This window comes from Dicentrarchus labrax, unplaced genomic scaffold, assembly GCF_905237075.1.
Source record: "Dicentrarchus labrax unplaced genomic scaffold, dlabrax2021, whole genome shotgun sequence".
Taxonomy (NCBI): Eukaryota; Metazoa; Chordata; class Actinopteri; family Moronidae; genus Dicentrarchus; species Dicentrarchus labrax.
In genome coordinates, this window is record NW_026136711.1 from 29197541 (window position 1) to 29224699 (window position 27159).

General features: G+C 38.2%; 1 protein-coding gene and 1 long non-coding RNA gene across 5 annotated transcripts in view; one reads left to right on the plus strand and one right to left on the minus strand.

Moving 5' to 3' along the window:
- Positions 1–2474: 2474 nt before the first annotated feature.
- On the minus strand, positions 2475–9851 carry LOC127371692 (uncharacterized). The gene is made up of 2 exons (XR_007886431.1): positions 9690–9851; positions 2475–2941 (listed from the first exon to the last, which is right to left on the minus strand). It is a non-coding gene; the product is annotated as an uncharacterized LOC127371692 (long non-coding RNA).
- A 335-nt stretch (positions 9852–10186) lies between these two features.
- The window catches only part of ephb2b (eph receptor B2b), a 117863-nt gene continuing 100890 nt past the window's right edge, over positions 10187–27159 (plus strand). For all 4 annotated transcript variants that reach the window (XM_051414624.1, XM_051414626.1, XM_051414625.1 and 1 more), the window contains exon 1: positions 10187–10362. In XM_051414624.1, coding sequence (XP_051270584.1) covers positions 10308–10362 — 55 coding nt within the window. In that variant the 5' untranslated portion in view covers positions 10187–10307. The remainder of the gene's footprint in view (positions 10363–27159) is intronic.

The following is a 27159-nucleotide window of genomic DNA, read 5'->3' on the forward strand; positions in this document are numbered from 1 at the left end:
TTCTAGCCACAAGCTATTGGGCTTTGAAAGTTACTGTGTCTGTTCATGCTGAAAGTTCACGTCTGAATTCAACATGATCTGTGATTCACCTCTGAATTTAAAGTGGTACCATGCAAACTTTTAACAGCTTTTTAGTGAGGAGTGCCTAATGGCTTTCAGTTAAACAGGCCGATTTACCGCAGCACCGAACTGCTACCACACACTGCAGGAAAGTACTTCTTAGCCTTTTGTAATGTTCATTAGGTTAAAATTGTGAGATGGTCACATGATAAGAAATACAGAGTTCAGATAAAGGACCCCCAAGAAAAACAAAACTTCTTTTCTTAAGTCTACTGAGATAAAATCTGAAAAAAAAAACAGTAAGAAAGCTGAGAGAGATCTTGTTGCAGAGTCATTATATTGCAGTGAACACGAGAGAAAATATAATTGGATCCCTCTGGAGATTCCCAGTTCCTCTCCCTCCTTCCTCTCAGGGTTGAGGTTAAATACAAAGGAAATACAATAAAGAGGTAATATCCCTCAGAGCAGCAACCAAGTTAAATTAACCATTTTTTTACGCTTTCTAACAGTGAAAGAATCTACGTCTAAATCCCATGAAGTCATTAAATGACTGCAGGTTTTTTTTTATAGATCTCTATTGAACTGTGCATGTGTGAAATACCTGTACAGTAGATTATATCTTTAAAGGCCAGTCTTGGTATAAAATCACTTACAAACATGGCTAGAGATATACTGATGTACAGACATGCAGTATAAGTAATATACTACTGTTACAGTATCAGAGAGTTTAAACTATTCCTTATAAAATCAAACTAAATAGAAAATTATTGTAACTCCAAAACAAATTCTATAATTTGTAATGTGAGCACAGAAATTCAAATCTAATGACGTCCAGCTGATCCCTATAACCAAATGCTACGATGGATAAAATATACATGACAGTGAAACACAGTGCCATTTAAAAGCGATAACATAAAAAATACATTCTCTAGAACCGTGCTGCTGTACAAAACGCAAGGCAAGCCATTCATATCACACGAAAGCTTCATAGACTCTCACCATAATACATTTTCTGTATGCAAAAAACATTTTTATGAAGGACGGCAACTTGAGTGTGTCAATAAAATTCATTATGCCGCGGTGAAGCATTTTAGAGAACTGCCGCCTTGCACACAATATCTGAATGAACTAAAATCGCAACCATTACTGTGGCCAAACAACCTCAGTCATACAAAAAAATTTCACCTGTGTGTGTGTGTGAAGGGAGAAAAACAACTCCTCTTTCAGGCAGCGCATAGAAATAGACATATTAGACGGGTCAGCGTGTCAGCATGCTTTGTGTGCCCTGAGGAAGGAGGCAGTTCTCTGAAACGCGTTGGCACAATAAACTTTATAGAAGGAATCAAGTTGCCGCCCTGAATATTTTTTTCTCTCTCTGTGCAATCTAGTATTTCCAAAGACCTCAGACCCCTTCAGTGATATAGGACTTATGTTTGAAGACTTTGAAGACTGTTTGAGACATCAAAAACTATTTACCTCCAACATAAAAACCTTTAGAAATAGCCAGAAAAAAACAAACTCTCTAAAATGTAGAGACATGAGTTTAAATAAAGTGACTTTTATGCAACACTGTGCACTCAAATCTCACTAGTACTAGTACACATATACTCAAGGACTTGCTACCACACATTCAGAATGAATGCATTATCTCTACAGAACTGATTGCTATGTTATTGAGTCTGTAAACAAATGAAAAGATTTGAGATGATGTTCTTATCCATGACTGGGAAACACCCCACACATCCCAATGAGTTTTCATTGATTTCACAGGTTTTTGGGGGGATTTTTGTGGCCTAAAATGTCTGATTTTCGGAACGCAGATTTTCTAGAAAATTGCGATGCATGCTGCGATATCCTTAGGCCTTTTGCAATTAAATTGCAGGAGAAAGTGAAGATTTAATTGTGTGAAATGAAAAGTATAGTAATAGTTTTAGTAATAGTATATTTTGTTTGTTTGTATAATTCATCGAAAACTTGTTCCAGTGAGAGTAAAATTGCGCTGTTTGGAGCGTCCTAATAACCTTTGCCAAGGTTAGCTCATCAGATGTCTGGAAGGTCTGCATCTTCACAACTGGAAACGAGGACGTGCGTTTGGTGATGTATGATTCAAAGTCTTGCGGACGATTCTACAACGATTGGTCAAATTTGTTGAAAAGTTGCGGTGACTGGACGAAATTACAAGGTCACGCAGAATCCACAGGGATTGGTTGAATTTGCATTGCAACATTACAACATTCCTGTGACACCAGAACGATTGGCACAGAAAGTAGAAAAAAAATGCTATTATGTTGTCATGCTAACAATGTCCACAGAATAAATGAGCTCTGATCAGGTTTTCACTTATTTCACTGAATTCTTTGACAGTAAATAAATTTTTGTTGAATATCTAGTTTTAAAACACAAATGTATCACCATTTAGTCCTTGCAAAAGTCCTAACACTTACCTGCCAATGGGAAGCACACACTGCCTCTTGTAAGGGTATTAATGTAGTACTAGACGGGTCAGTAAACTTGACACCGGGCCATTCACACACAGAGAGCTGGCACGTACCTCAGAGTTCTGAGTGGAAGATCAGAGTTCAGAGACTCAAGACAATACGAGGACTTTCTAATCCCACCTGGTTACTTATTTTTACGTCATTCACAGCGGACTCGATCAGGGATCTCTGTTTGCCAAGCAGGTCAACATGAGTAGTGGCGGGTTTCAGAGGGCTTAACCAATAACTCTACACCAGTTCCAGTAAGCCAGTCGAGCTGGGTCACGATGAAAGAGTCTGTCCCCACAAAAAAAGTCCAGAGTGACAGGCAAAGAAAGAGGAATCCTCTTAGTGGTAATATCCTGTTGTGCACCTCCATCTGTTGCTCTGTGATGGCGGTTAGTCTAGATGGAGAGAGAGGAGGAAAAAGATCAGGATGAGTATCACATACTGTATTCTGATTTTTCTTGAATGGAGAAAGATTTGAGACATAATGGAGTGATTCTTGTCACATAATTTATTTACAATAATCAAAATCCAACCCAATATTCCCTATATTTAATTTGAATTTATTTTATAGGGACAAATTTGGCTCTTTATACGGCCCAAAGCAGTCATTTTCTGAAATGAGACATGAGAGCTTTTATTTATAATCTACTTTAAAAGGAGATCACTCTTTTTTAAACAGCAAAACATTTTAAATACTCGTGTTTAGCACAAGCTCATACATGACAGGTCTGAGCATTACATCAAAAAGTGAGAATAATAAATAAAATAAAATAAGATGATGGTTTTTCTTTTGAACATCACTGACAACACCACCATGAAGATTTGACTGTGAAAGATGTTTTTCTTTATTGTACTTTTCTACTTTTTTTGCAGTATTGTTTGGAGATACATGAATTTATGGTGTCTTGTCTATGCCACGATAATAATAATTATAAACTCCTAAACTATTGTGTACAAGCGAGTAGACTCATAATATATGCATTGTACGGAAATGACAGGAGGATTTATATAAAGCTTCCATACATTCATAAAGCATTACCTCTTTTCATTCAAAGAAACTCTACAAATATGCCACTACAGCAGTATTTGCCCTGGGTCCAATTAAATAGCTCACATTTTCTCCCTTAAAGAAAGCAGTTTATCTACCAGGTTAGATCTGCATTATTCCAAAGCTTCTTCTAGAGATAAAAACTGCTGAGGATGTTTTAACTCTATACTTATCTACAACCAGGACTTAGCTATTCCTGAACAGTCCCAAAATACAATGCAAGTTCCTAGCACGGAAGACATAAGTGAACCCATACATGAACATTTCATTTCAAATTAAAATCATTCAACATTTTTTAACATTTCATAACTGTACTCAAGTCTGTTTCTATTATAACAAGCAAACTATCCACCATCACAGGAGAATGACTTGAACACATGTAGACTGCTGCTCAGTATGCGCTTCGGGAAAATTTATCTGTGGTTCTGAAAAGCAAACCACAGCGACAACAGTACGCAGCATCAACACACAGCGGCTGATTTATGTTAACGTTTCATATCAATTAGTAGAGAGCTTAGACTGGATGTTAGCATCCAAAACCAAAGCCATGATTGATGACTGCCATTTTATCAAGGCATTCATTTCGTCATGACTGTCAGCTGAATGACTTTTTACTGGGCCTCTGTTTTATGGCAATAGTGCTTAGATTTATTATGATGATAAAAAGTGTTGTCTGCCCTTCGACAGGCGAGCACCATTCAAACACATTTCTTTTTAACTATCGTGAAAGCGGGTGGCCCGCCATAAACCAAAGAAGACACTGATTTCAGTCTTCCCCTCACCTCATTTGTCGTGCAAAACACAAGTTAGAGCTTAAAAAATTAAGTGATTTAATTAAAAAGAAGTGAAAGTTAAGGACTGGTGCTAGCATCCCCTTTCAGGTCCCAGCAGTATACTAGTGAAAGTTCTACAGTGTCTGTAAAGTTCACTTAACAAGAAAGTAAATTAAATCCTGCCAAGGCTTTTGGTCTATTTAATTAAAGCTGGAGCAACTTAGTGGGATTGAATTAAATTTTTGGCAAGGGTAAACCAATACGCTGGGAAGGTGGTGGGTGGTTGGAGTGCAGTGGGGTGCAGTAGACTATTCATGAAAGATAAGCAGTGATCTTTTTTTCCCCGGCTTCATTCAATAAATATTTTCAATTTCACAACAACTGAGAATGTCTTTGTGGTTCCTCTGTGGCAGTGCCGTTTAATTTCGCAAAAGGAAAAGTAGATAAAGGTTTGCCTTGTCTACTGAGAAATTAAAATAAAAATAAAAAAAACACTTAAAAACCTGGATTATACAAGTCAGGTTTGGTTCCTCTGCTCTTTAGAGTTCAATCCATCCGACTCTGTCTCTGCCTGCTTGTGAGAACGTGGTCTCATCTGAGGTTAATCCACGTGCAAAAGGTCTCTTTAGATTAGAGGCGTCCGTAGTTCTTTCTGAGCACAGGGTCAGGGATCGCACACCAACTTTTATGGAGAGCAGGCCATTTTATTTCCCTCGCTCTTTATCCAGCTGCTGATGCCGACTGGGTGCAATACTGCACCGTAAGCCCTTTAAGGCTCAAGGTGAAATCGATTCCAGCCCAGAGTGGCCGTTTTGAATGGGCTTAAGTTCAAGCTAAATAAGAATAGCTTATGAACTGCGGGAACTCATTCTCACCCTCATCTACTTCATTTCATCCTCGCTGACAGATAATAGTCTGTGTTTAACTTAAGATAATGGGGCTCAGCGGTGGGATGGGGTCAGAATTTTTTGTTTTATTTTAAAGTTGAAATCCATTTAGGTGAAGATCTCATATGACAACACCTCTAAATCATTAATGCCATTTCAAATATGAGTTTAAAAAACAATTCTACACCAGTAAACACTGCTGTGTGGTGAACTTTCTCTCTCTTTCTCTGCACCCATTAAAGGTACTTTTTGTTTACTTTATGTAAAGTTATAATTTACCCCAAAGCCACATCAGCTGCCTGAATGAGCAAAAAACTCCTTGACACTCAACTCAAAATAAGAATGACTAAAATAGTCTTTTTATTCCAGAGTTCATTCAGAGTTTGATTATTTAATTGAAAATATTTGAAATATGTAACAAGAAAAATAAACCCTTATCCTTGGTTCAAAAGTGTTCAATAACTATTTCATCTAATTTCTAAATCTGACTACACTAAATAATAGTTTTCTATTTGCAAATGAGTGTTAATGGAAACTAGTGGCCTTGAATATTAATAGTAATAATATCACTCAGAATAGAAAAGAAAGTTTTGTAGTAAATTTCCAGCATGTTCAATAATAAGAAAAGTATGAATGTTCATCTTTTTAACTCTGGGTGGCAGTGTTGATGCAACCACACATTACACGGCTTTGTAGAGGAAATCCACTACTTCTCTTCTCATACAGATCAAAACATTTAAATTATTTCTTTTTCTGTTCTGCTGGTGATACAGTAATTGATTTTGTTATATAATAATCTCTAACAAAATATGTTAAATTTCAATTCCTCTTTTAAACTACTGCACTGAAAATGTTCTAATAAGCATCATAACTACAATCCCTGAATATTGTGTGTATTGGTCTGAACAGCTTAATATGTATATACATAATCATATTGATGTATTCAGTATCAATATATAGTTTGAATTCAGCTATATGGATTTAGTGTTGACTTTGAAAAATATTTCTGATAAATCAGATTAATTTACACATTGTCAAAATAAAATAAATGTTCCTTCTTCTGCAGGTTTGACACATTTATAAAAGAAGCTTCAAGCCATGTTAATTATATATTTATAACTTAAATGCAATACGATATTATCACAGTTGAAGAAAAGTTGCTATGAATTTTGCTGGCTACTTCAAATTGCATGAAATTGTTATTATTAAAATTAATGTTATTATTATTATTGTTATATTATTATTATTATTATTATTATTATTATCTTATAAAATGTAATTACACTCAGTTATAGTGAAAATCCTAATGTGTTTATGTATCTGATTATATCAAAAAATGCATCTATTTCGTGATAAATTCATGGTTACATTTATAATGTAAATGAGAATATAAATGCTTAAACAGAAATAAATTAATCATGGTAATGTTACTGAATTGCAAAATATATAGAAAACGTTTTCTTTTTGCAAAATTATCATTTTGTAAGACATATAGTATCAACGTATGTCATCTAATCATTATTCTTATTAATTTTTTGGTTAAAAGCATAAAAACACAAAAAATAAATAAATAAAAATGACGATGCGGCATTTTTAAAGATGCTAACATGCTAAATATTTCAAAGAAACATTACTAGCTCTGCATTAATGCTATGCAGCTTTACAGCATGCCGCTGGTCAAAATAATGCCCTCACATCATGTATTCAGTGATTACACAGGCAAACTGTATGCTCCAATCTCTTAAGCATGTCGGAGCTAAAATCAATTTCTCCTTGGTGCACCTTGAGTGCATTATTAGGAGGCAATTTAACAGGTAATTTGTTGCACGTATTATGAGATATGTTTGGTGTTTACTGTAGGCTGCTGAGGCCAGTATTACTGTAAAACTGTGCAGTGTTAGGGGATGTTATAGGTGCTGTACAGCGCTGTATGTTTTGCGTTTGTTGGATTAAAGAGTCACAGAGGAACATGAGAGGATTTATGCCACGTTCAGACATCTCTGCTTTGCATTACATATATTTTATTACTATGCAGCCATTATAACATAGCGTGGCAGAAAGCTCTCTGTGGGCAATATTAGAGGAGTATTAATATCATTTCTTCGACATCTTTCACTTCTTTTCTGGCTCAAGTCAATAGTGAGCTGGTATGGAACTCATTATTGTCAGGGAAAAGCTCCTTTCTCTGTGCCGTTTTGTTCCATCTGTGTTGTAGTCACCTGAACATGATCTGAAGTCAGCCAGTCAAGTGACCTGGAATCAATACAGTCAAACTCAGTGGAGGCAAATAAATCAGCCTGGCTCATTTAACCCATGAGAGTCCTGCTGCTTAGCTGCAGCGGTGCAAGCACGTAATAAGAAAGGCATGTTTGATGACAAATAATGTATTCTAAATTCTTGTTTCTCGTCCCAGCTTTAGTGACTCCATACTTTATAGCCACGAGGCGTATCTCTCTGTGCATGTCTAGTCGCTGTTTTGTGTATTGTAAATCCTAATGGGTACTTTTTTTTTCATCCCCCCCTGATGTCCGTCACTTTCTTTGCACAAAAAGCAAGTTGACAGTTTTGTATACATTGACATTTTTTTTTATCAAGCTTTCTCTCTGGGTATCTTTGTATCTTAAACAAAGCAGTGATTTTTTTGTTGGCATATCTGTAATTTCTGCAGCTGCTTCAGAGTATCCCTACGGCATCTGTCTCCATGCCTGTCATATAAAAACCAGTCTGTGTTTTATTCTTTGCCCATCATAACTCTGTGTATAAAGGAAGTGGAATTTTACTACCAGCTTCTGGAGCAGGAAATTGGTTTCACACTACTCTTAAGAAATTTCAAAAAATATGGCTATATGGCTTGCAAGATGCACCGTAAATTCAGATGTCGTTTTATGCCAACCGTCACTGACAACTTGGACCTACTTGGAAAAGAGTAATCCTATTAAAACAGCAGAAAACCCATAAACGTTGAATGTGTTATGATTATGAATATGCATATTTATTTTACGTATAGCATTTTTATTGATTGTTGGAAAATTATTGCCATTAATGTTGCTGCCAGCCTCCATTGTGCCAACTTAAATCAACTTAGTGCAAACACAGCTCGATTTGAATCATTTTCAAAGATTAATTGTGACATGTCTCAAAGTACTTTGAGCCAACATCACATCAGCTGATTATGATTTTATGATGATTCATGCACAGGAAGGAAAGTTTTGCATTCTGGAGGAAGTTGCATTTCACTTCAGCTTTGGTTCTTTGGCTCTGTTATTGGAAAATAACTGCTGTTCAGGTCTACCTAATTGACAACTTGGCCTGTTCAGTCACATGATGCCTTCCTTGTGATGCATGACTGATGGTTTGCTGAGTCTGAGAAGATGAATAAATTGAATAACTGAGTACATATTTCTAAAGCAGCTCCTGCTTGGCTGATCAAATATAAAACGTATCAAATATAAACATTAATACTTATTATTGATTTCAATTGATTTTCATATCATCAATGGTCATCTCTTTCAGATATAAACCGTGAGCCACTTAAGTAACAGTAAAGTAACTTCTTTATTGTATAATTTTTTGTTTCTTGCCAAGCCATAAGTTGACCTAACAATTATTTTGAATCACTTAATGAATGTTTTGTAGTGAGTAACGCAAACCCAGCTATTATGCTGACTATTATAATCAGAATGAATTGTAACTCCTCATATTATTTTATTATTTATTTAGACTTCACTTTGATATCAGACTGCAGTATTTTATCAGACTGCACTATTTTATTAGACTGTAATATTTCACAGCAGGTACCATAACCAAGACCAGTTCCCATAGTTTGTCCTACTGTTTGTCTTTATTAGCAGGACCCAATGGTCAAGCTCTAAAACATCACTCCATCCTTGTGATGGGAAAAAGTACTATTTTATGTATAAACGCTATAAAATCAATAAAATATTTAATTCAAATTTTATATATAGCTTACAAGGTCATTTTTAAAATAGTTTCAATCTTCAAACAACAGCAGTGTAAACAATTACACATATATACTCTTGCTAGAGAGTGATCAAATGAGTATTTTTACATGCTAAACAACTAAATAAATTAATTATTAATTCATATCACCAACAGTAGAATGTATAAATATAAATAAATGATATCGATATAGATCAATAAATCAATAATTTAAAACTCCACACCTACAATTGGTTGAAAAAAATGAACAGATTAAGACTAACAATAATAACATTTTATTAGAGTATATAATTGTAATAAAAATATGAATACACTTGACATTTTTTACAGTTATGCATAAATTTTCCCAGAAGAAAAAAAAAAAAAAAGATTCCCCAAGACCTGGCGGGAGGTTTAGTAGGAAAAAGGTAAAGTAATAACACATTTAAGTGTAAATCCTGGAAGTTTAAATGGAAAAGAAAAATGTTTAACTTACTTTAATTGTCCTTTCGTGTTCGACACCTGTGACAGCGCCAAAAGTCCCATAACAGCCTCACAGAGAGCCTCATAGAGAGCAGACACGTTTGAGCTTTGTCTGACAAAAGAATAACCAGTATTTCCATTTGGAGCCGTGTGGCAGTGAGAATAAGTTGCTCCATCTTTTATAAATGCCCCACATGGTCCCAAAACACTTAATTATCACTAGGTAAGGCCGTGTGGACTGTCCTCCTCGGTGATTGACAGCGGGGTACATCGAAGTGGCTCTTGAAGGGGATGAAGTTATCCTCTAGACGTGCGGCTGCATCAATAATTCAAACATTTTAAACCACCTAGCATTAAATATACACACAGATATATTGTATATATTCTGTGTGAGGCTGGCTGGATTAACGTGGCCCTGAAATGCGTAGCTGCGTTTCTGCGTTGCTCGGTGCTCCCCTCTGTCTGTCGTTTTTTTGGTTTCGCCCAAACTTGGTTCAGATTTGAGTTCGCTTTCCCAGCTATCTGGGATCGCTCTATTGGAGGTGAAGGACCGCCTGTCCCCTCTCTGCCTTTGCTGTCAATGGCTTTCGGGACGTATTTTATTTGAATGTCTGGGCGTTATAAGTGACCAATGATGGATATTCTATGGATATTATGGACCATACCGGCCGTAATAGCTGTTGAAGGTAAGCTACTGCTTTCATTAGCGGTTAAAGCCGCATCATCTTGCCGGCTTTGAGTTTTGAGACAAAGCGCGTGAGTGTTTGCTCATTGTAATCATAGCAAGGCTCACGGGGAAATTAATTACACCTCAACCCCCCCACCCCCCACCTTTAATATCAATTAATGTGTTGTAACATGGCGCTTTATTATTTTTTATAGTGCTTCAGTGTTAGCGCAGCTCAAAGCAGCAGGCAGAGGGATGGATGATGGTGGGACACAAAAACACGCTCCCGCATCTCCGCAGGTATCCGGATGCTGGCGTGCGCTAATAGCGTTAATTACGGAATAAAAATGGTCATGCTTTTCATGTATAAGCAGGTTAGAAAACGTTAAATCCCAGTCAGGTAGGTCGTCATCCTGTGTGTCCGTGGAGGTGTGTCACCGGTTTCGTCTCAGTTGGTGACAAAAAAAAATAAAACAAGAGGACGTCTCTTTAAAGCCTTTTCTCTCCCCCAGCAGGTCTGAGACTAAATGCGCAAATATGCATGCTGGAAATTGTGTAGTGTAACTTACAAAAGGTCTATCTGTATGCTCCCCCAGTCATTTGTACGCAAAGCTTGGCTAAAGAGTAATAGGCAGCAGGCAGGCAGCGTGGCTCAACACACAATGAGACAGGTTGAATGGTGAATAATAATAATCTCTAATAGTGTTTACAGTAGTATGTCTTTGCTGAGTTACTAATATAGTAGTCTTATTGTGCTTATTGTTACAGTATTAAGACCTCTGGTACCTTTGGGCACTGTATAATTGTCATATGTGTCCTTTTTTTTTTTTTTCATGGTTCTTTTTAATTTAGGTGGATTCAGTTTGAGCTTTAAATTATAATTTGCAGGTGATTTCATGTCACTGGACTCATTTTTTGCCCTGTGAGAGGACAGGGGACATTCTGCACACTGAAGAAAGGAAAGTGTCAGCCCAGTCATACATCTATTCAGGCTATTTTTAAATTTTTTTAGGATGTTGTCAGAAAACAAACATGTATTCTTCCTCTGGTCAGTTTAACTAAACCTCATAATTACAGGTGGAGCTAAGGAAGTATGTAAAAACTCAACCAAATGCAACCGCAGGATAAAACAACAAAAAAGAAAGACAGTGGGAAAAAAAAAATATTTAGCTGCTTGTTTAGGGTAAGATCTTTTTGTACATGTATACCATCACCAATGTGTGTAGCAAAGGTTGAAGGACCTGTCAGGTCCAATGTAGGACTGGCACAGACTTCGACAAACGTCATGCGTATTTATGTAGACTTGTGCTGACTGCTCCGGTTTATGGTTTCAATGTAGTCACACATCCAAGACCTAAAAAAACAACCTTGAAGGCTTACATTATAGCTCACATTGACAGCGTTAAAATTCGTGTCACAGCTTTGAATTTTTTTATTTAAGGTTTGATCCCATCATTCAAGGACAACCTTATTATTTTGGGAAATTATATTTAGCCTCAGCACTAAAATACATCATACAAACACAGGCAACAATGTCTCATACAATCCATACATTGTTTTCATTTTTATTTGAATGTATAAAAAATATATTGCCCAATTTACGCCTGTATCTCAGAACATTTCTCAAGCATAATGAAACCAATCAGATGTGTTAATATTCAAACTGCGGAAATTATACTGTCAGGTCCTGCATCTTATTATTTATTTTTTTTACTGAATATTAATCAACACTGAATACTAGATTTAGTTATAATACATTCAGGGGAAAAACACACATTACAAATCTCATAATATGTAACTGTATATCATCATCCCATATATATATATATATATATATATATGTACATAATACTCAATATGATTTGTTATCTTTTAATTACTGATATCATCACGCTTGATTGCTATTTTAATGGTTATTTATTTTTTGATTTTATCCGTGCTGTTCTGTCCAAGAGCAAGAAACCACAGGATGTGAAAAATGCCAAAAATAACAGCAGATTCACACTACAGTGTTTCCACTTCCCGTTGTTTTCTCTTTCTCCCTTAAATGTAATCATGGCCATGGTTACTTGCTTGTCTACATGTAAAATCTACTGTGAAGCGTATGTGTAAGCTGAGAGTGCCTCAAATACCAATCGGCACGGTTCCTCAGATAGTTGTTTCAGAGTACTGAAGTACACTTCTTGCGTCTTTAAGATATGATATTCAGTGTTACACTAGATACACAGTTTGCATGTTGCAGTACCTTTCGGGCCTGTTGGGGTTTTTACTTTTTGATTCGGAAACCAGCCACTACTGTCGCCAACCCAATACAGCCCCCCCCTCCATTTTACCCTGTGAATCACCCTAGTCGACTATCCAATGAAATTGCAGGGATGGCTTACGTATGAGAAATAAAGGGTTGAAAAAGAGGTCACTGCAGCTGTATTCTGAAAAAAAAAACATCCCAGCATGCAACAGCAAAGAAACCCTCTAGTGGATCGTTTTGACACGTTTAGTGCCGGGACACTACATTGCCTCCATTGTTATTTTCGTTTAATAGAGAGTGACGTCTTCGCATAGTTTGATTTTTACTTTACTGACGAACGTTACTTTCGAAATGTACCATTGCATCATATTGTTATCCGTCGATCGCTGTATTTACTGTGGGAAAGGTGAATTGAGTGTCGTAGTGATTACACATTTCTGAGTATACCTACTTGTTATACATATAATCAATGAATCAGGCAGAGAGCATACTGGAGAGGATTAGAGGATTAAAAGTGGGGCCAAACTTAAGAAAATCCAAGCTGTGTCCCAAGTATCCATTTTACGAATAGTTTCAACACTGCATAGCGTGTAAAGAACTCGGGCTACAACCCTGTGTCTGTGTTTAGTAACGTCGCCATGTTGGACAACTATAAATGCCATTTGACCATTTTTCAAAGGCATTTAATTTACCCTGTGGAAAACAACTCTATATTGCTGATTACTGTTAATGTAAGCTGCCATTGATGTCGCCTCTTATTGGTTTAGCTAACAGGAACAGACAGGCTCTTTCCGAAAATTAATGGAGGTAGTACTGCCAAGGAAATTAGCTTAGCTATGTCAAACATGTCTATGAAAAAACACTGTGGATTTATCCCTTCATTAGTTTACCCATTCATTGTCATCAGTGCTTAGTTGACAGCCACAACAACGGCGCTCATCTAATTCTGTTGAGTGGAAATTCTCAGATTCATCCCCGGCCATAAAATTGTAGTAGCCTGTATTGTTCAGAGGAGATGAAATTTACTAGACGGATCATTTGGCTTTTCCGTTTTCGCCCCCCTTCTGTTGTGGTATTACAGTTTGCACTGTGCAAACACACAGCAAACGTTTTCCGGGAGGACTGGTGTGGCTGTGATGCAATAACAAACCTCCTACAGGACTTGTATGCAGGTTGTTGTTGGGGTCGGCAGGATAATAGATCACTTTGATACAACATTTTCTTTTTTGTCTTTGAAGGAAACATAATGGGACAGAAACCACAGTAGAGGATGGTGAAGTGGGGTAGAATGAGATCACAGCATGGAGTCTTTAAAAAATGTCTAGCAGATTTGATTGAATTTCAATATGCGCTGCATTCCTTCAGCGCTCTGTTGAGCACTGGAGCCCAGTCAGTCGAAAGCTGGCAAACACCGGCCAAGTTGATGTTTTACATTTTGAAGTTTTTTTGTTTTGATTTAATTTAGTAAATTAGATATATCTGTATGTTGCGTAACCCTTTCAGTGCCATTTTTCTCACACGATATAAGGCAGTCTTGACAGTTCAAGGCACAGTATGGTTGTTAATGTTTTGAAAATCCTGCCAAGTTTGGTAAAGATGCTTTCATATGTAAATTCAGTAGCTGTTTTTGACCGGAATTGTTTTGTAAGGAATAGACGTGTGAGTGTAACATGGAAGCATTATGTTTTGTGGAAGAGTAACAAAAGACAGACGGAGGCGGGCTCCGAAATGGGATTAGATAAAGGTAAAATGAGCGACCGTATACAATCCGGTGTTTTCTCAGTCCACCCAATGAGCAGATGCAGGGAGCTGGCCTGCACGCCAACCGCCACAGTAGGCTTTCACAAAGAATCTGTCTCTATTCAAGCCTTAATCCATGCTGCCGAGGGCCCGGGCATTGTCACTTTGCATGCAAAATTTCAATTAGTGCTGGTACCAGTTGTTTCACTTGAAGGGGGGTGTCACATTTCAGAGACATCTATAGCTACCTTTAGGGTGAGATTAATGCAGAAGTGTCACTGCTTTGCTTAAGAAAATCTTGCATTGCATAAGGATACTAGTACTGAGCTGCTATGCTTTGTTATGGACACTGTACGTATCAGACCTAGATCATCACGGTCAAATAGGAGTTAAAGAATGCTGTTATACAAAGTTTATTATCTAAAAGTTAAGCAGGAAAAAAGTAAAGAGCGATGGTTCCATTAAGTTGGATTTGTTAAAACATTTGTTAAAACATTCACACGTATGATTTCAGCGTTGTAGGTTTCTGCCCCAGCCGGCTCTGCAAGCAGAATAGTTGTGTATGTTGCTCCTGGCTCCAGCTTGTTAAACCAATTTAACCAAGGATTCAGTTCATGACATGATGGACTGTTTGACGCTCTTTCCATGCTTTCAGCTGTTTGACTCTGACTGCTGCGGTTCACCATCTTGAGCCAACTCCTCATTCTCTCCTGCCTATAACTGTTGAGTCAAGTTTGCTTAAGTTAACTTCCGTGAGTGCGCTGCCAAGTTAAGAGTGGAAGCGTCTATGGATCATTTTACCAAAGTTTTGTATTTAACTACCACACTGGGAAGTACTATCATACATTTAAAAATACAGACAGTATTAAATGATAGCTTAGGAAGCCAAAGCAATATTCATCTTCATCACGCTGCACAACCTCTGCAGACTGTTCCTTGTGGCTTAACACTTAATATTATTATATGGGCAAAGATACTTTGCTTCTGGTACGTATTCTCTTAGTTTTCACATGCCCTCATTTTCATATACTGTAGATCTACTGCATTCAGAGTGACTTTTGCACACTGGTATTTATTGCTTCTTAAAAAAAGAACAGGTGTTTGGTCTGCAATCAGGCCCGTTCAGTTTGCAGAGACAAGCCAGTGAGATATGGCTCCTACTTGATGCTATCAGAAAATGAAAATATTTTCAGAGTCAACAGGTGTTTCGAATCTTTCAGTATGCAACTTAACACTGCCAGTGCATGACTGAAACAGCGACTGAAAGCAGGAGGTTCATTTAAAAGTAAATATGACATGCTTTTTGAGTGTGTTTTAGTGTTTCTCCTAGAATTATTTTCAGCGACGGTTTGAGTCACTTCATGCATGTTCGGAAAAGCTTAGAATTTCAGCGTTTCCCTACGTTTGTCGAAGTTTGCGGAGGTTTTTAAATTTTTTAGGGCAAAGAAAAAAAAACACCCCAAAAGCTTAAAGACAAAACTCAAAAAGTCCACTGTCGAATTATTACAACCATTAGATCTGCGAAAAGTCATTTTGTTTAGTTTTGATGCTCCCCACATTGATTTTACATTCATTCGGCTTAGGAGGTGTGTCTTATAATACAATGGTGGGAAAACCCTGTTAAAATGATCTCAGAATCTTAGATAGGATTATTTGCCTTTTGTTTCTTCATTTAATGCTTTTGACTTTTACCTGTAGTAAAACGTCACAACTCAAGACAACTTAAACCAACCAACCAATTGCGTTTAGTTCTTAACACTGGACACATAGGTAATACTGACATGCAGCTAGGTCAAATAATCAACCTTACTACTTATTCATTTAACTAAAAAACATAGTAGTCAGAAGCACAGGAGAGACGTTTGCTAACAACAACCTTTACCTTTCCACCAGTTGGGGAAACAACAGAGGACTTTCCTCGGTCTTGAGAAGCTGCAGCATTTATTAAATGACACACTGTAACCTGCACTGTACATTCACTGCCAGTTTGACAACTTACTGCTAACCTTTTTCCTCTGCTCCACTCGTACTCACCATCAACTCGCTCTTTCCTGCCCTACCTCGCAGGTATAACGGTAGCCATCCTGTAGGGCATTATCCTGCCCACACACTTTGCGAGTGAAACTCATTAGTAGCCCATTGATATTAATGAACAGTGAGTGAGTGGTGCTCATTATTCTGCAGAAGTGTGGTGTGCTGCAGAATTACTGGTGTTATAATATGTTAATTTGGAATGGTCATTTTTTTTAATAACAATTGGAAATATTCAATAAATAAATGCAAACACCCTGAAACAAAGATAAATCACACTGTATTAAGACTCAAACACATTTGTGCTTAATTTATGTGTTCCAAAACAACACCTTTTAAAGCTGAAATAACAAGATTTTAAAAATTATGTTGAAGTAAGTATTAAAAAGGGGCACTAGTATAATCGCCATGTGAAATGTACATTAGCCATGTTGCTTATATTGTTCATGTCCGTGAAACTGTTAAAGAATTAAGAGACTTTAGAGCTGTAATCTATATTTGCACAAGCCCAGAAATTATTATGGTGAGGCATTAACAGTGAGGAAGCCTGTCACAAGCGCATACATGTTTCACTCGGTGGAGGAAGTCAGACTAAATCTATAATCTCATCAAATCTTAAACACACAAAGATAAAAAAACTGTATCCACCCACTTTCACTTAATATTAGGGTTGGTCATATCAAACAAAAGCATGCGTGGGTTAATGATAGTTGCACAACTCTTAGTGTTTGATGTATCCTTCTTAAAGTGTGTAATAGATGCCATTTTACTTTTTAAGTTAATTGCCAGTCTCAGAGAAATACACAAGTTGACTTTGAATACTTTCCTTGATTGTCAAAACGTTTTTGTGCGCTTATGTTTTCCATCCATGTGGCAGTAAGCTACAACAAATAAAGGTTTCTCTTCATACTAGTCCACACTTTGAACATGTGTTTGTTGTTTTCTTTGCAGAGTCAGTGATAAAAATGTAGCGTATGCATACAACCTTTGTAGGAAACCTTGTCACACACAACCCATACATACTATCCGTTTCAAATAATGCTACGTATATAATTTCTACTTAACTAAGTTTCTATATAACACTGGAGGTACTGAGTGCTATGAATAGTGAGAAGATGCATTATGTGTAAATGTATTATTTAGTGAAGATCAGATGAATTAGAGGTCTTGAGATTTGTTTTTCTTGCAGTGCTTTAATGATAGGTGTGCCGTTAGATTGGAGGGCTGTAATTGTTTCAGTGTGTAGCTGGGAAAACATAGCATGGTCACAAAGTGAACGAGTATGACTAAATCTATTATAACAGTGTTATAGTGCATAATATAGCACTCCTTATCCTAACAGTTTAAAACTGGACAAAGATAAGATTGGACTTAACTCATATATCAGGTTGTTCGTGTCTTTTTCACATTATTACAGAAAGCATCTATTATGTTTATTACCTAATGACATTTGCAGACAGATGTTACAGATTAATTCAGGGAGTTAAGTTTAGTTTGGGTTTGCTTCAACTCTCTGGAATTAAATTTGCGTATGGTCTTTTCTTGCTGACTAGAAGAGAGTAGTTTGGATAAATATACACTTTCAAACTTGCGTTACCTCCATGTAACCTCTCGGATATTTCACACAGGAATCTAGATCAAGGATGTTCTTATATCCTGCTATCTTAATTAGCACATGTTAATTGGCAATGTGCAGTCTCTTGGTAAGTCATATTTATCAGCAAGAGCTTGATTCATCCTAAGCCGCCGGGAATAGAAATCATTAGGGGACAGTGAAATGTATTTCCAGACGTTACTCATAACAGGAAACGTGTAAGCACTCACAATCAAAATGGCCCCGCAACATCAAGGCCTGATTTGCAGTCTGAATTCTTTGTGCAGTCCCCTTAATTTGACAGAAGTCTCACCCATTATGTGGAATTAGTGTGTTTTATATCTTTGTCACTGTATATTTCCTCTTTTTATCCAAGCAGTAAAATTGCTGTCCATAAGTCTGAAAACGATAACTGAGTTTGCCCGAAAAAGCGCAGGGATGAACTGATCGATGTGACGCATGTTCCTGTCACATCCTTCATGTGAGTGTTGAGTCATACACATTAACATTATGGCGCTTATAATATTCAACCCAGCAAAGCCAGCTACTGAGCGAGGATGCGAGGAGAAAGAGAGGCAGAAGGAGCAGGAGGAGGAGGGAGCGTGTACCCTGAGAGAGGTCAGACCTCGTTTCAGAGACCCCCATCCACACACACCCCAGGTACTGTGACACTGCCTTTATGAGCGCGCCCGTAGAACACAAACCCACCGGATTAGTGTCTGCCTCTCAATGTCCCCGGGAGCAGAGCCCATCGGCCGAGACAAAGCGGGGCTGATTGCGTTGTCATCTGCATCACAAAGGAAAGCCTTTTCTACCTGAACCACTGCCTGCGCGCTGCGCCGCACATCACATCTATCAGCGACTCTGGACCCACGTGACATCTGCCTTTTGTTTTTTGTCCATCTCTGTCTCCCCCTCTTCCATTCTTTCTCTCTAGCCCACACCGTCTGTCCACCATGGCCCATATCAACAGCAGGACCCCCTCCCCCTCACTCCTCAGTGGAAACGAGCTTCTTAGTCTGCACCAACACTGGCCGTTTTCTGTTTTTGCCGGTAGTTATGTGCTCAGCACGGTGTGCATCATCTTCCCTCGCTACAAAGAGCCACTAACACATATGTTTTCTTTCCTCTTTTCCCCCTCTGGCTCTGGCTGGCGAGCTGTATCTCAGCTCAGCCAACATGCAGACACATCAGACAAAAAAGCCCAGTCCCCCCACCGTCAGAGCCTAACACGTCTATCGGTCCCACTCGGACAGAGAGAACTCCCCAGCTGAGGTGCTGCCAGTGAGCAGACGTGTTTTATCTGATTATTGTACTGGGCAGGCAAGGTCTGCTCTTCTATGACTGATGACTGTTGTCTTGTGTTGTTGACACAGGCAGGTCCGGCAGCCATGACAGAGATAGGTCAAGCTTCTCTATTCGGATTATCTTCTTAAGCTTATGTACATACGAGTTTACCGTAAGCCTTATGTTGTCTTTTATATGCTTTTCGGTACTTCATCATCATCAACGAAATTACTTTTTTAAGGTCCCCATCTTCCTTTCGTATTTTATGACCTGAACGTGCACTACTCTTTATCCTGTGAAATAAAATTTTCATTTTTGGGGAGAAACAAAGGTGTTAGAACGATCTCAGGCATGATAACTAAAGCTGAAAGGTACATTTTTTATCTCCCATTTAAGATGCTTTATGAATAGATTCAATAGATTAAACAGGGTATGACATTTAAAAAGCAGAGGGAGGGACGGAAGGGGAGAGAATGACTTTTTGTGTCCTGAAGTGTGATAGTTGGTTTCTATTCACAAGTAATTGCATTAGCTTAGAGAATTGGGAATTAACATGAGGCAATTAACTGATTTGGCCTTTGGCTGTGACTTGTCTGGTTTTAGAGAGCTGGAGCTCATCCTCTGTTTTCATAGATTAATTTAGAAATCACATTCAGTCAAATGCAGAACCTTTTAAAGCATATAATGGAAGACCTAGAACTTGATATACCTCAGTGAAACAAGTGAATACATTTAACATGAGTGGGTGCATAGAAGAAAACAACCATTGCTTTGAGATTTCGGACCGTGGTTCATTCTGATGAGGCTGCTGTAAGTCCAATAAAGAAATGCACTTTACTTCTTAAAGACAGTAAATGCAGGATGGAGGGTTAAGGGGTGAGGAATCTCAAAGTCAAGGGTCATCACAACAGTGGGGTAAACACACTTCTTAGTGCTTAATCGTGTGTAGTCCAATTACCAAGGACTGCGAGGCCACGGTGGCTAATTGTCAACAGTAAGGGTGTAATTTTCATTTCAACTTTGGGGGTGAGATCTATTGGGAACTGCTTAAGACACTACAATTATCTTCTTCACCACAGAGAGTGGTGTGTTCTTAATGGGATTTTATCCATGTGTGTCATACGCTGCTTGTACTATACGTAACACTTTGACACTTAACATTACACCCTGACCTGAACAGTGTATTGAGAGAGGATCTACACAGTTTTTTTTTTTTTTTACTGATAAGTGGTGGGTTTGAAAAAGGTCAGACTCCTTTTTCCTCTTTAATACAATACTTATTTTGAATTAAAAAATATTGTAACTCAATTCATAACTAAAACTGTATTTTTAGAACATGACGATTACATTTTAAATATAAATATGTAAGGTGAAGTAATTGAGATGCATCATTCACAGGAGGTTATGCTATTTTTTGCTACTTAATATTTTTGAATTTTGGTGCATTGTTTCAGACTGAGGCTACAGCTACGTACTGACACTCCCCCACAGACACAGACACACACTGGAGAGTTAGCTACTTTGAGCTGCTAGCTTAGCTAATACAGGCACAACACAGAAATGTTTACAAACTGCTGTGAATGTGCTTCTAGTGACTGTCAAAGCTTCAGCGCAGTCTAGCTCTGACTACGTGCTCTGTGCGTGTTCTTGCAACACTGGGCGGTGGTCGGTCGGTGTCTCCATACCTGGTGGTTAGATTGTGACATTCACTTAATAGATTTAATGGAGGGAGACAAATCAATATGAAATTAGGGGACATGTCGCTACCTAAAGTGACCAACAGAGATTAAGCCATGGTAGCAGGGGGTGGCAGGTGCAGCACATTCTGTGGTTTTACCGAGAGGGTTTATTTTATTTTAAACAGAAGCATAATTTTGATTGATGAAAGGCAGGACTTAGCACTTTTATTTTTTCTCTGACCTCGTACTACTCTCACAATCAGTCTACCTCATCTCACAGCTCCAAAATCAATAACCCAGACTCAGCAAAGATTATACCCTTATGATTGTGTTTATGAAGCCCTATCAATTGACACTTCATTGTAGTCATTTCATATTCAGCAAAGCCGCTGATAAATGCACCATTTGGGCAGAGAAAGCTTACCTGAATTTACATAATCACTTGTCTGAAAGTGGATCTAGTGTGAGGAGCAATCAGTGGCATCTGCCACACTCACACTTGTAAGAGCGCCTGTTAATGCAATAACATCTTGTCCCCCTCTTGTTCCAACTAACAATTCATTGTTATTTCATTCTAATTTCAAACCTGTTAAAGGTTTCCAGCAAGAAACCCTATCTCTAAAACATATGCCCACAGTTTGAGAGCTGCCAGAGACAGGCCGATACACGTCCTCTGGGATCAATAAAACAATGTCTGGAATCACAATACAGCCATGAGGTAACGTGGCTTACAAAACGGGAGCCAGGTACATAAGGAGATGGTGAAATGATGACCGTTTTCCGTGCCTTCCACTGGCAGGGCCCTTTGGGTAGAAATCACAATGGATCATTTGGGAGGGCAGCTGGAAAATCCATAGAGAATCTCAGGAGACCTGCTGTGCCTGTGAAATCAATACAGAGATCCAGCTGAGACCATTAAATGAAATGAATGTCATATGATAGGGTCAAATATGTAGAATATTATTATTCATATGGTCGAAATAGGTTTTTCATCTGCAGATAATATAAGCAGACATGGACGTCAATAAAGGAACCACAGATTGCCTTTTATTTCAAATACCTACTATACATATAACAAGCAATCCCTCATGTCTTTGACCTATTGTTAGCCTTAAGAAAGAAGCAGAGAAAATTAAATAAATTAAGGCTTTACTGCATTTGGTCTGTGTTTCATTGTAGTGTATTACTAAATAAGAAGTACTGTAGCAGCGGATATAAATTGGCAGCACTCTGAGATAAAACCAGGCCAACAACCACATTAGATCCTCACTAATTTGGACAGAGTGCTTCAAGAAAACGACTGAGGCATTTGTTTCATAGTAGTTAAAATTTACTTATTTTCATTACTAATGATGACAATATTTTCTCAATTAAATGATGAATTATTGTGTCTACAATTTGTCAGAAAATGGCAAAAAAAAGACCATTTCCCAAAACTTTCAATTTTAAATTTAAATTACTTGTTTTGTCTGACCAACAGCCCAAAACCCAAAGATATTCAGTTTATTATCATATAAGACAGACAAAAGTAGCAAATACTCACATGAAAAATGACTAAACTAATCAAAATAGTTACTGATAGATTTTTTTGTTGCTCAACTAATCGTTCCAGCTCTATTATATAGCCTAATGTTTTTGGAATTCCTTCCCTCTAACCACTAGGACACCCTACTGACTTGACAGATGCAAACAGATACTTGAACATGTGTTTTGCAATTTTTCAGTTTATCTTTATTGAAATCTCTCTCTGTTTTGCCACTCTCTATTGTCGGTTTATACAATGTAATAGCTGTTTGACTGAGCAAAACCTGTAAGCTGTTTTATGTGCAGAAACACAACAATCGTAAATTAAATTATATATCAAACATATGTCATTTTGTGGATGCTTTTATCCAGAGTGCCTTATGGCAACATAAGGGAACAAATACATTTGTGGCGTGGGTGGCCTCAGCAGGGAAGGAACCCCAAAACTGGGTACAGTTACTCACATGCTGTGCTCACTGCGGTACCGCCCCAGCCTGATTACACCTCTTCTGAGCACTTTTCAATCTGCTTTCCTTTAGAAATGGTTTGACACTTTGTAGTGGTCAGGCAGGCACACTACATGCATGTAGCGCCTGTGTGAGTTGATGGGGCTGCTGTCAGGAAGCCTGCCTGTTAGAATGATTGAAAAAGCATGTTTGGGATTAGCCGTCTGTCCTCGTCTGTGTGACGCTCTGGCAGGGCTGTGTATCTGGGGTTTACACTGCTCTCTGGGCCTGCCATGCTGCTGCTGAGTGACGGAATAGGTAGGAGTTGGACCTCAGTTCTCACATTGCTGAAACGCAGCCTCTCACGCTATCAAACAAACACCACACACACACACACACACACACACACACACACACATAAACAGATTTTGCTACGTGACCTCTGCATGCTAGCAAGCACACATGTCCCTACTCGATCGCTCAATGGAGGAATACATGTAGAGAAATCATTAAATCCTTGCTCTTGATATCCCTTGGGCATACTGAATTTAACAGTTTTAACACAAAGAGAAAGGCACTTGTTGTTTTGACTTAGCTTAATTTTGGCTCGCTGAGCAAAATGGAAAGGCTTTGGGTCATTTTACTATATGATTTAACTTTTCTTCCCACCATGAGAACCAGTAAAACAGCACATTACGCAAAAAATGATTTTGCTTTGATCTTTGGGCCTCCAGTAATATGTCCTATTTTTAAAGAAATAGAAATTGAGAACCATAACAGTGTTTAGTGGTTTTCCTCCTTACAGACAGATTTTTGGCATGAACACATACTAATCTCTATTTCACAGACACTAGCATGCTCATTTTCTGTCTCTCCCATTCTGTCTGTGTGTCAGACACACACACACACACACACACACACACACACACACACACACACAAATTTATGAATGAACACTTCTGTCCACATTATTTCAAACTCAACACCTGCAGGGTTGGGCCCGTCAGGCTTTTTCGGTGTTATGGCATTAACATGGGAACCAGAGGGCTGAAGCTGGATTAGTTGCGAGGAGGTGTGAACACAAGGTCAGGGCAAAGATGGCTTTGCAGCGAAATATTTTTGTCGTCATACTATTATCCCTCTATGTCTCATTACAATACTTGCATGCTGACAGACAAACATGCTGGCACAAAAGGAAAAATTAATGTTCCTTTTGCTGTTTGCCTTTTGTGGCTGGGTCCTGCCTCTCCCCTGTTTCGGTTGTTTGAAAAATTCACATGCACGCACATGTGATTCGTGCACGTTTTAGCCTGAGGCAAGTGTTTTGATGAGCCTTATATTTACCTTTGTTAAATAAAGATTATGGCAACTGACTGAAGTGTCTTTTTGGAAATCAGGTTGAAATTGCTTCTAACAGAAATCCCAGGGGGATAGTAAGCAGTATACTCTACCAAAACTAGGCTGGGATCAATCGCCACAGCACAGGTTGGATCTGCTTTGCAACTACAGGCTGTCAGTAAATCAAAAACAATCTACATGAATCTTTTTTTAAGCCTTGGAAGCTGAAATCTATAACTGTCCACATATTCTAAACACAGAGAAGATGACAAAGCATGTAGTGGCACATTTGTGAAGTTGAAAATGTCAATAACAGACTATGCAACATGAATGCAAAAACAGTATTTACTGAAGTGATGAAGGCATTGGAATTTTCAACAAGACAGGTGCAACCCGACAAGCCCAATAAACAATTTTCAAAAGAGGTCTGAAGAGTCTCTCCAAACCAAGTAAATGTGGCGTTTTTTAATGTTCCACTGCACTCCAACCACCATACAGATGGATATAATGATTTGTTACCTTAAAACACATGGATTTCGGATTAAAATGACACCCACAATAATGATCAGTAAGCACTCAGGACACTTGGGTACCGATGTTTTGACTATTGAATAGCCATCTAAGCACAGGGCACCCATACTGAACTGACACAAACTGATAGACCATGTGTTTTGGAACAGCTACTATTTTTAAAATTATCTCCATGAAAATCTCTCTCTGTTTTGCCACTCCTAAGCAGATACATGTGCAAGAGAAAAACTTTCATAAATTAAAATGTATACCAAACATATGTCTTTTTGTGGATGCTTTTATTCAAAGAGCCTTACAGTAACTTAAGGGATCAAATACATTTGTGGCATGTGTACTGATACATTTACAGCCCCACCAATTTAGATAAAGTAGTCCAGTCATTGTTCTTCAACAAATTAAGCTTAAATGAAATTAAATGAAACTTTATTTAAACAAATAATACGTCTTTTTACTCCTATAGGGTTCTTTCTCATATAACAAAAGACGTAGTTTGATGATGTTGTAAAGTAGAGTTGGATCATGGGAGTTCATCGTTATTGCCAGTTAAATCATGTTCATAGATTAGGTAAGTTAAAGTTTTATTCACATTACATTTAGTTACATTTGCTGACTTTCTCCCACTCTCTGCCATGTTACCTCAAAGTTAAAGCAACTAGAGGCAAGGAAGAAACATTCTGTTACCTAAAATTATGGATTTCTCTCCGTTTAAACATTGTTGGAAACCTTTGTAAGAAGGCAACCCAACAAAATCTATAACATAAGTCTTGGAGATGACTTTTGCATATTATACTTTTATGGATATGCATGGAGGGAATCAGAGTGTAAAAGTGTTTACTTCAGCACTGACAGGAAAAAAAAGTAAACCATTGCTCACAAAGTTTTTGCCTTTCAATTGTTGCAAGTCAGTACTTTCAAATCACAGCACATAATTCTTCAGCTGACAAAAGAAGTGTGCTTAAACTCTCACTAGTTGCCGCTTACACTCATGTGAGGTAGTCTCTCAGCAGCTCGCTGTTACTGCCACACATGCCCCATTTCAAAACACCATATTTGCTGCCATCTTTACCTCCTTTGTCCTGTTTCAGGCCTGTTCTGTCAAAACAGCTTCCCTCGCTTTTTCTTCTCTGACCATCCGCCACCTGTCATCTCCATGCTAATGTAAAACATTAACAACCTGAGAGCCCAAATAGAAACGCACCACTTCGAAGAAAATACATTACCTGTCACTCTGTCTCTGGATTAGGATTTCACCAGTGCAAATGATTTAAGGGCCTTTTGCTAGGTTGTCAGGAGAGACATGATTGTGCCTGTGGCCATAAAGAAACATATGTGCTGGGTTTTTTTCAAGGCGTCAGGCAGGCAGGACCAGATGTGTGCGGTGATTGGTGTTGGGGTTTTTTTCTCACTTGAACGTGTGTCAGACGCCATGTACAGCTGCACGAAGGAAGAGTTAAGTCCGTTCACACAGGGAGTGAGGAGGAGGTGAGAACCAGCAGGTCTAATTGAGGTGGTTAATGGGCTGTCTGAAACCATCATTCCACCCGACGTAGCACGTGGAGAAGCTCTTCATCACTGAATTGAATCTGATAAAACAGCTCTTATTCAAAGACAAGCTATTGGCCCAGACAGGGGACTTTTAAAGATATAAACATTGCCTGATTCATAATGTCATACTTGCATATTCTGGAGAAGATGTTGGGTATTTATGGAGTTCTCAGTAGAGGCTGCAGCAGTCTATCTTTGTTCTGTTTCCTCCTCAAAACCCTCCTATGCTCAAAACGTCTTTTGACTATCCAGGCAGCTTTCTTTCTAGGCATAAATGTACAATTGAACTATCCATTTTATCTTAAAACTTACATGTTCCTCTTAAGAAAATCAACCATTATATAATTGAATTGGCTTCCAGTGAAGCCTTGTTTATAGTTTCTGTAATCTAGTGGTATTATCCTGGCAAAAGAAATGGTCTGATGTTGTGTTTTTAAGTTGAGTTCCCAAAAGGAGTGAAACTGCATTGGAAACTGTATTGAAAAAGTAATTATCTCTGTCACACTGTGATATGTTTTCATGTGTTTTGTGCTAAATACATGGATGAATAACTTAAGAATATTTTTTGCTGTTTTCCCAGTCTCAGTTGGCCTCAGCCCTGTCTTAACCACATCCCTCCCTTCAGAGTCCAAGCCCCATTCCTCTCTGCCTGGCTCTAGTCCCGGCTTAGTCCCAGCCTTCTTCCCCAGCCCTACCTTTGTTCCTCCCACTGCAGCTACAGCCCAGATCCCTGCTCAACTATCAGTTGCAACCAATAACATGTTCGATTCAAAAGGCTTTATACACTGCTCACACGCTCAGGAACTTATACCAATGGCTGTTGAACAGTTGGCATCTGTGTCTTGCTCAAGGG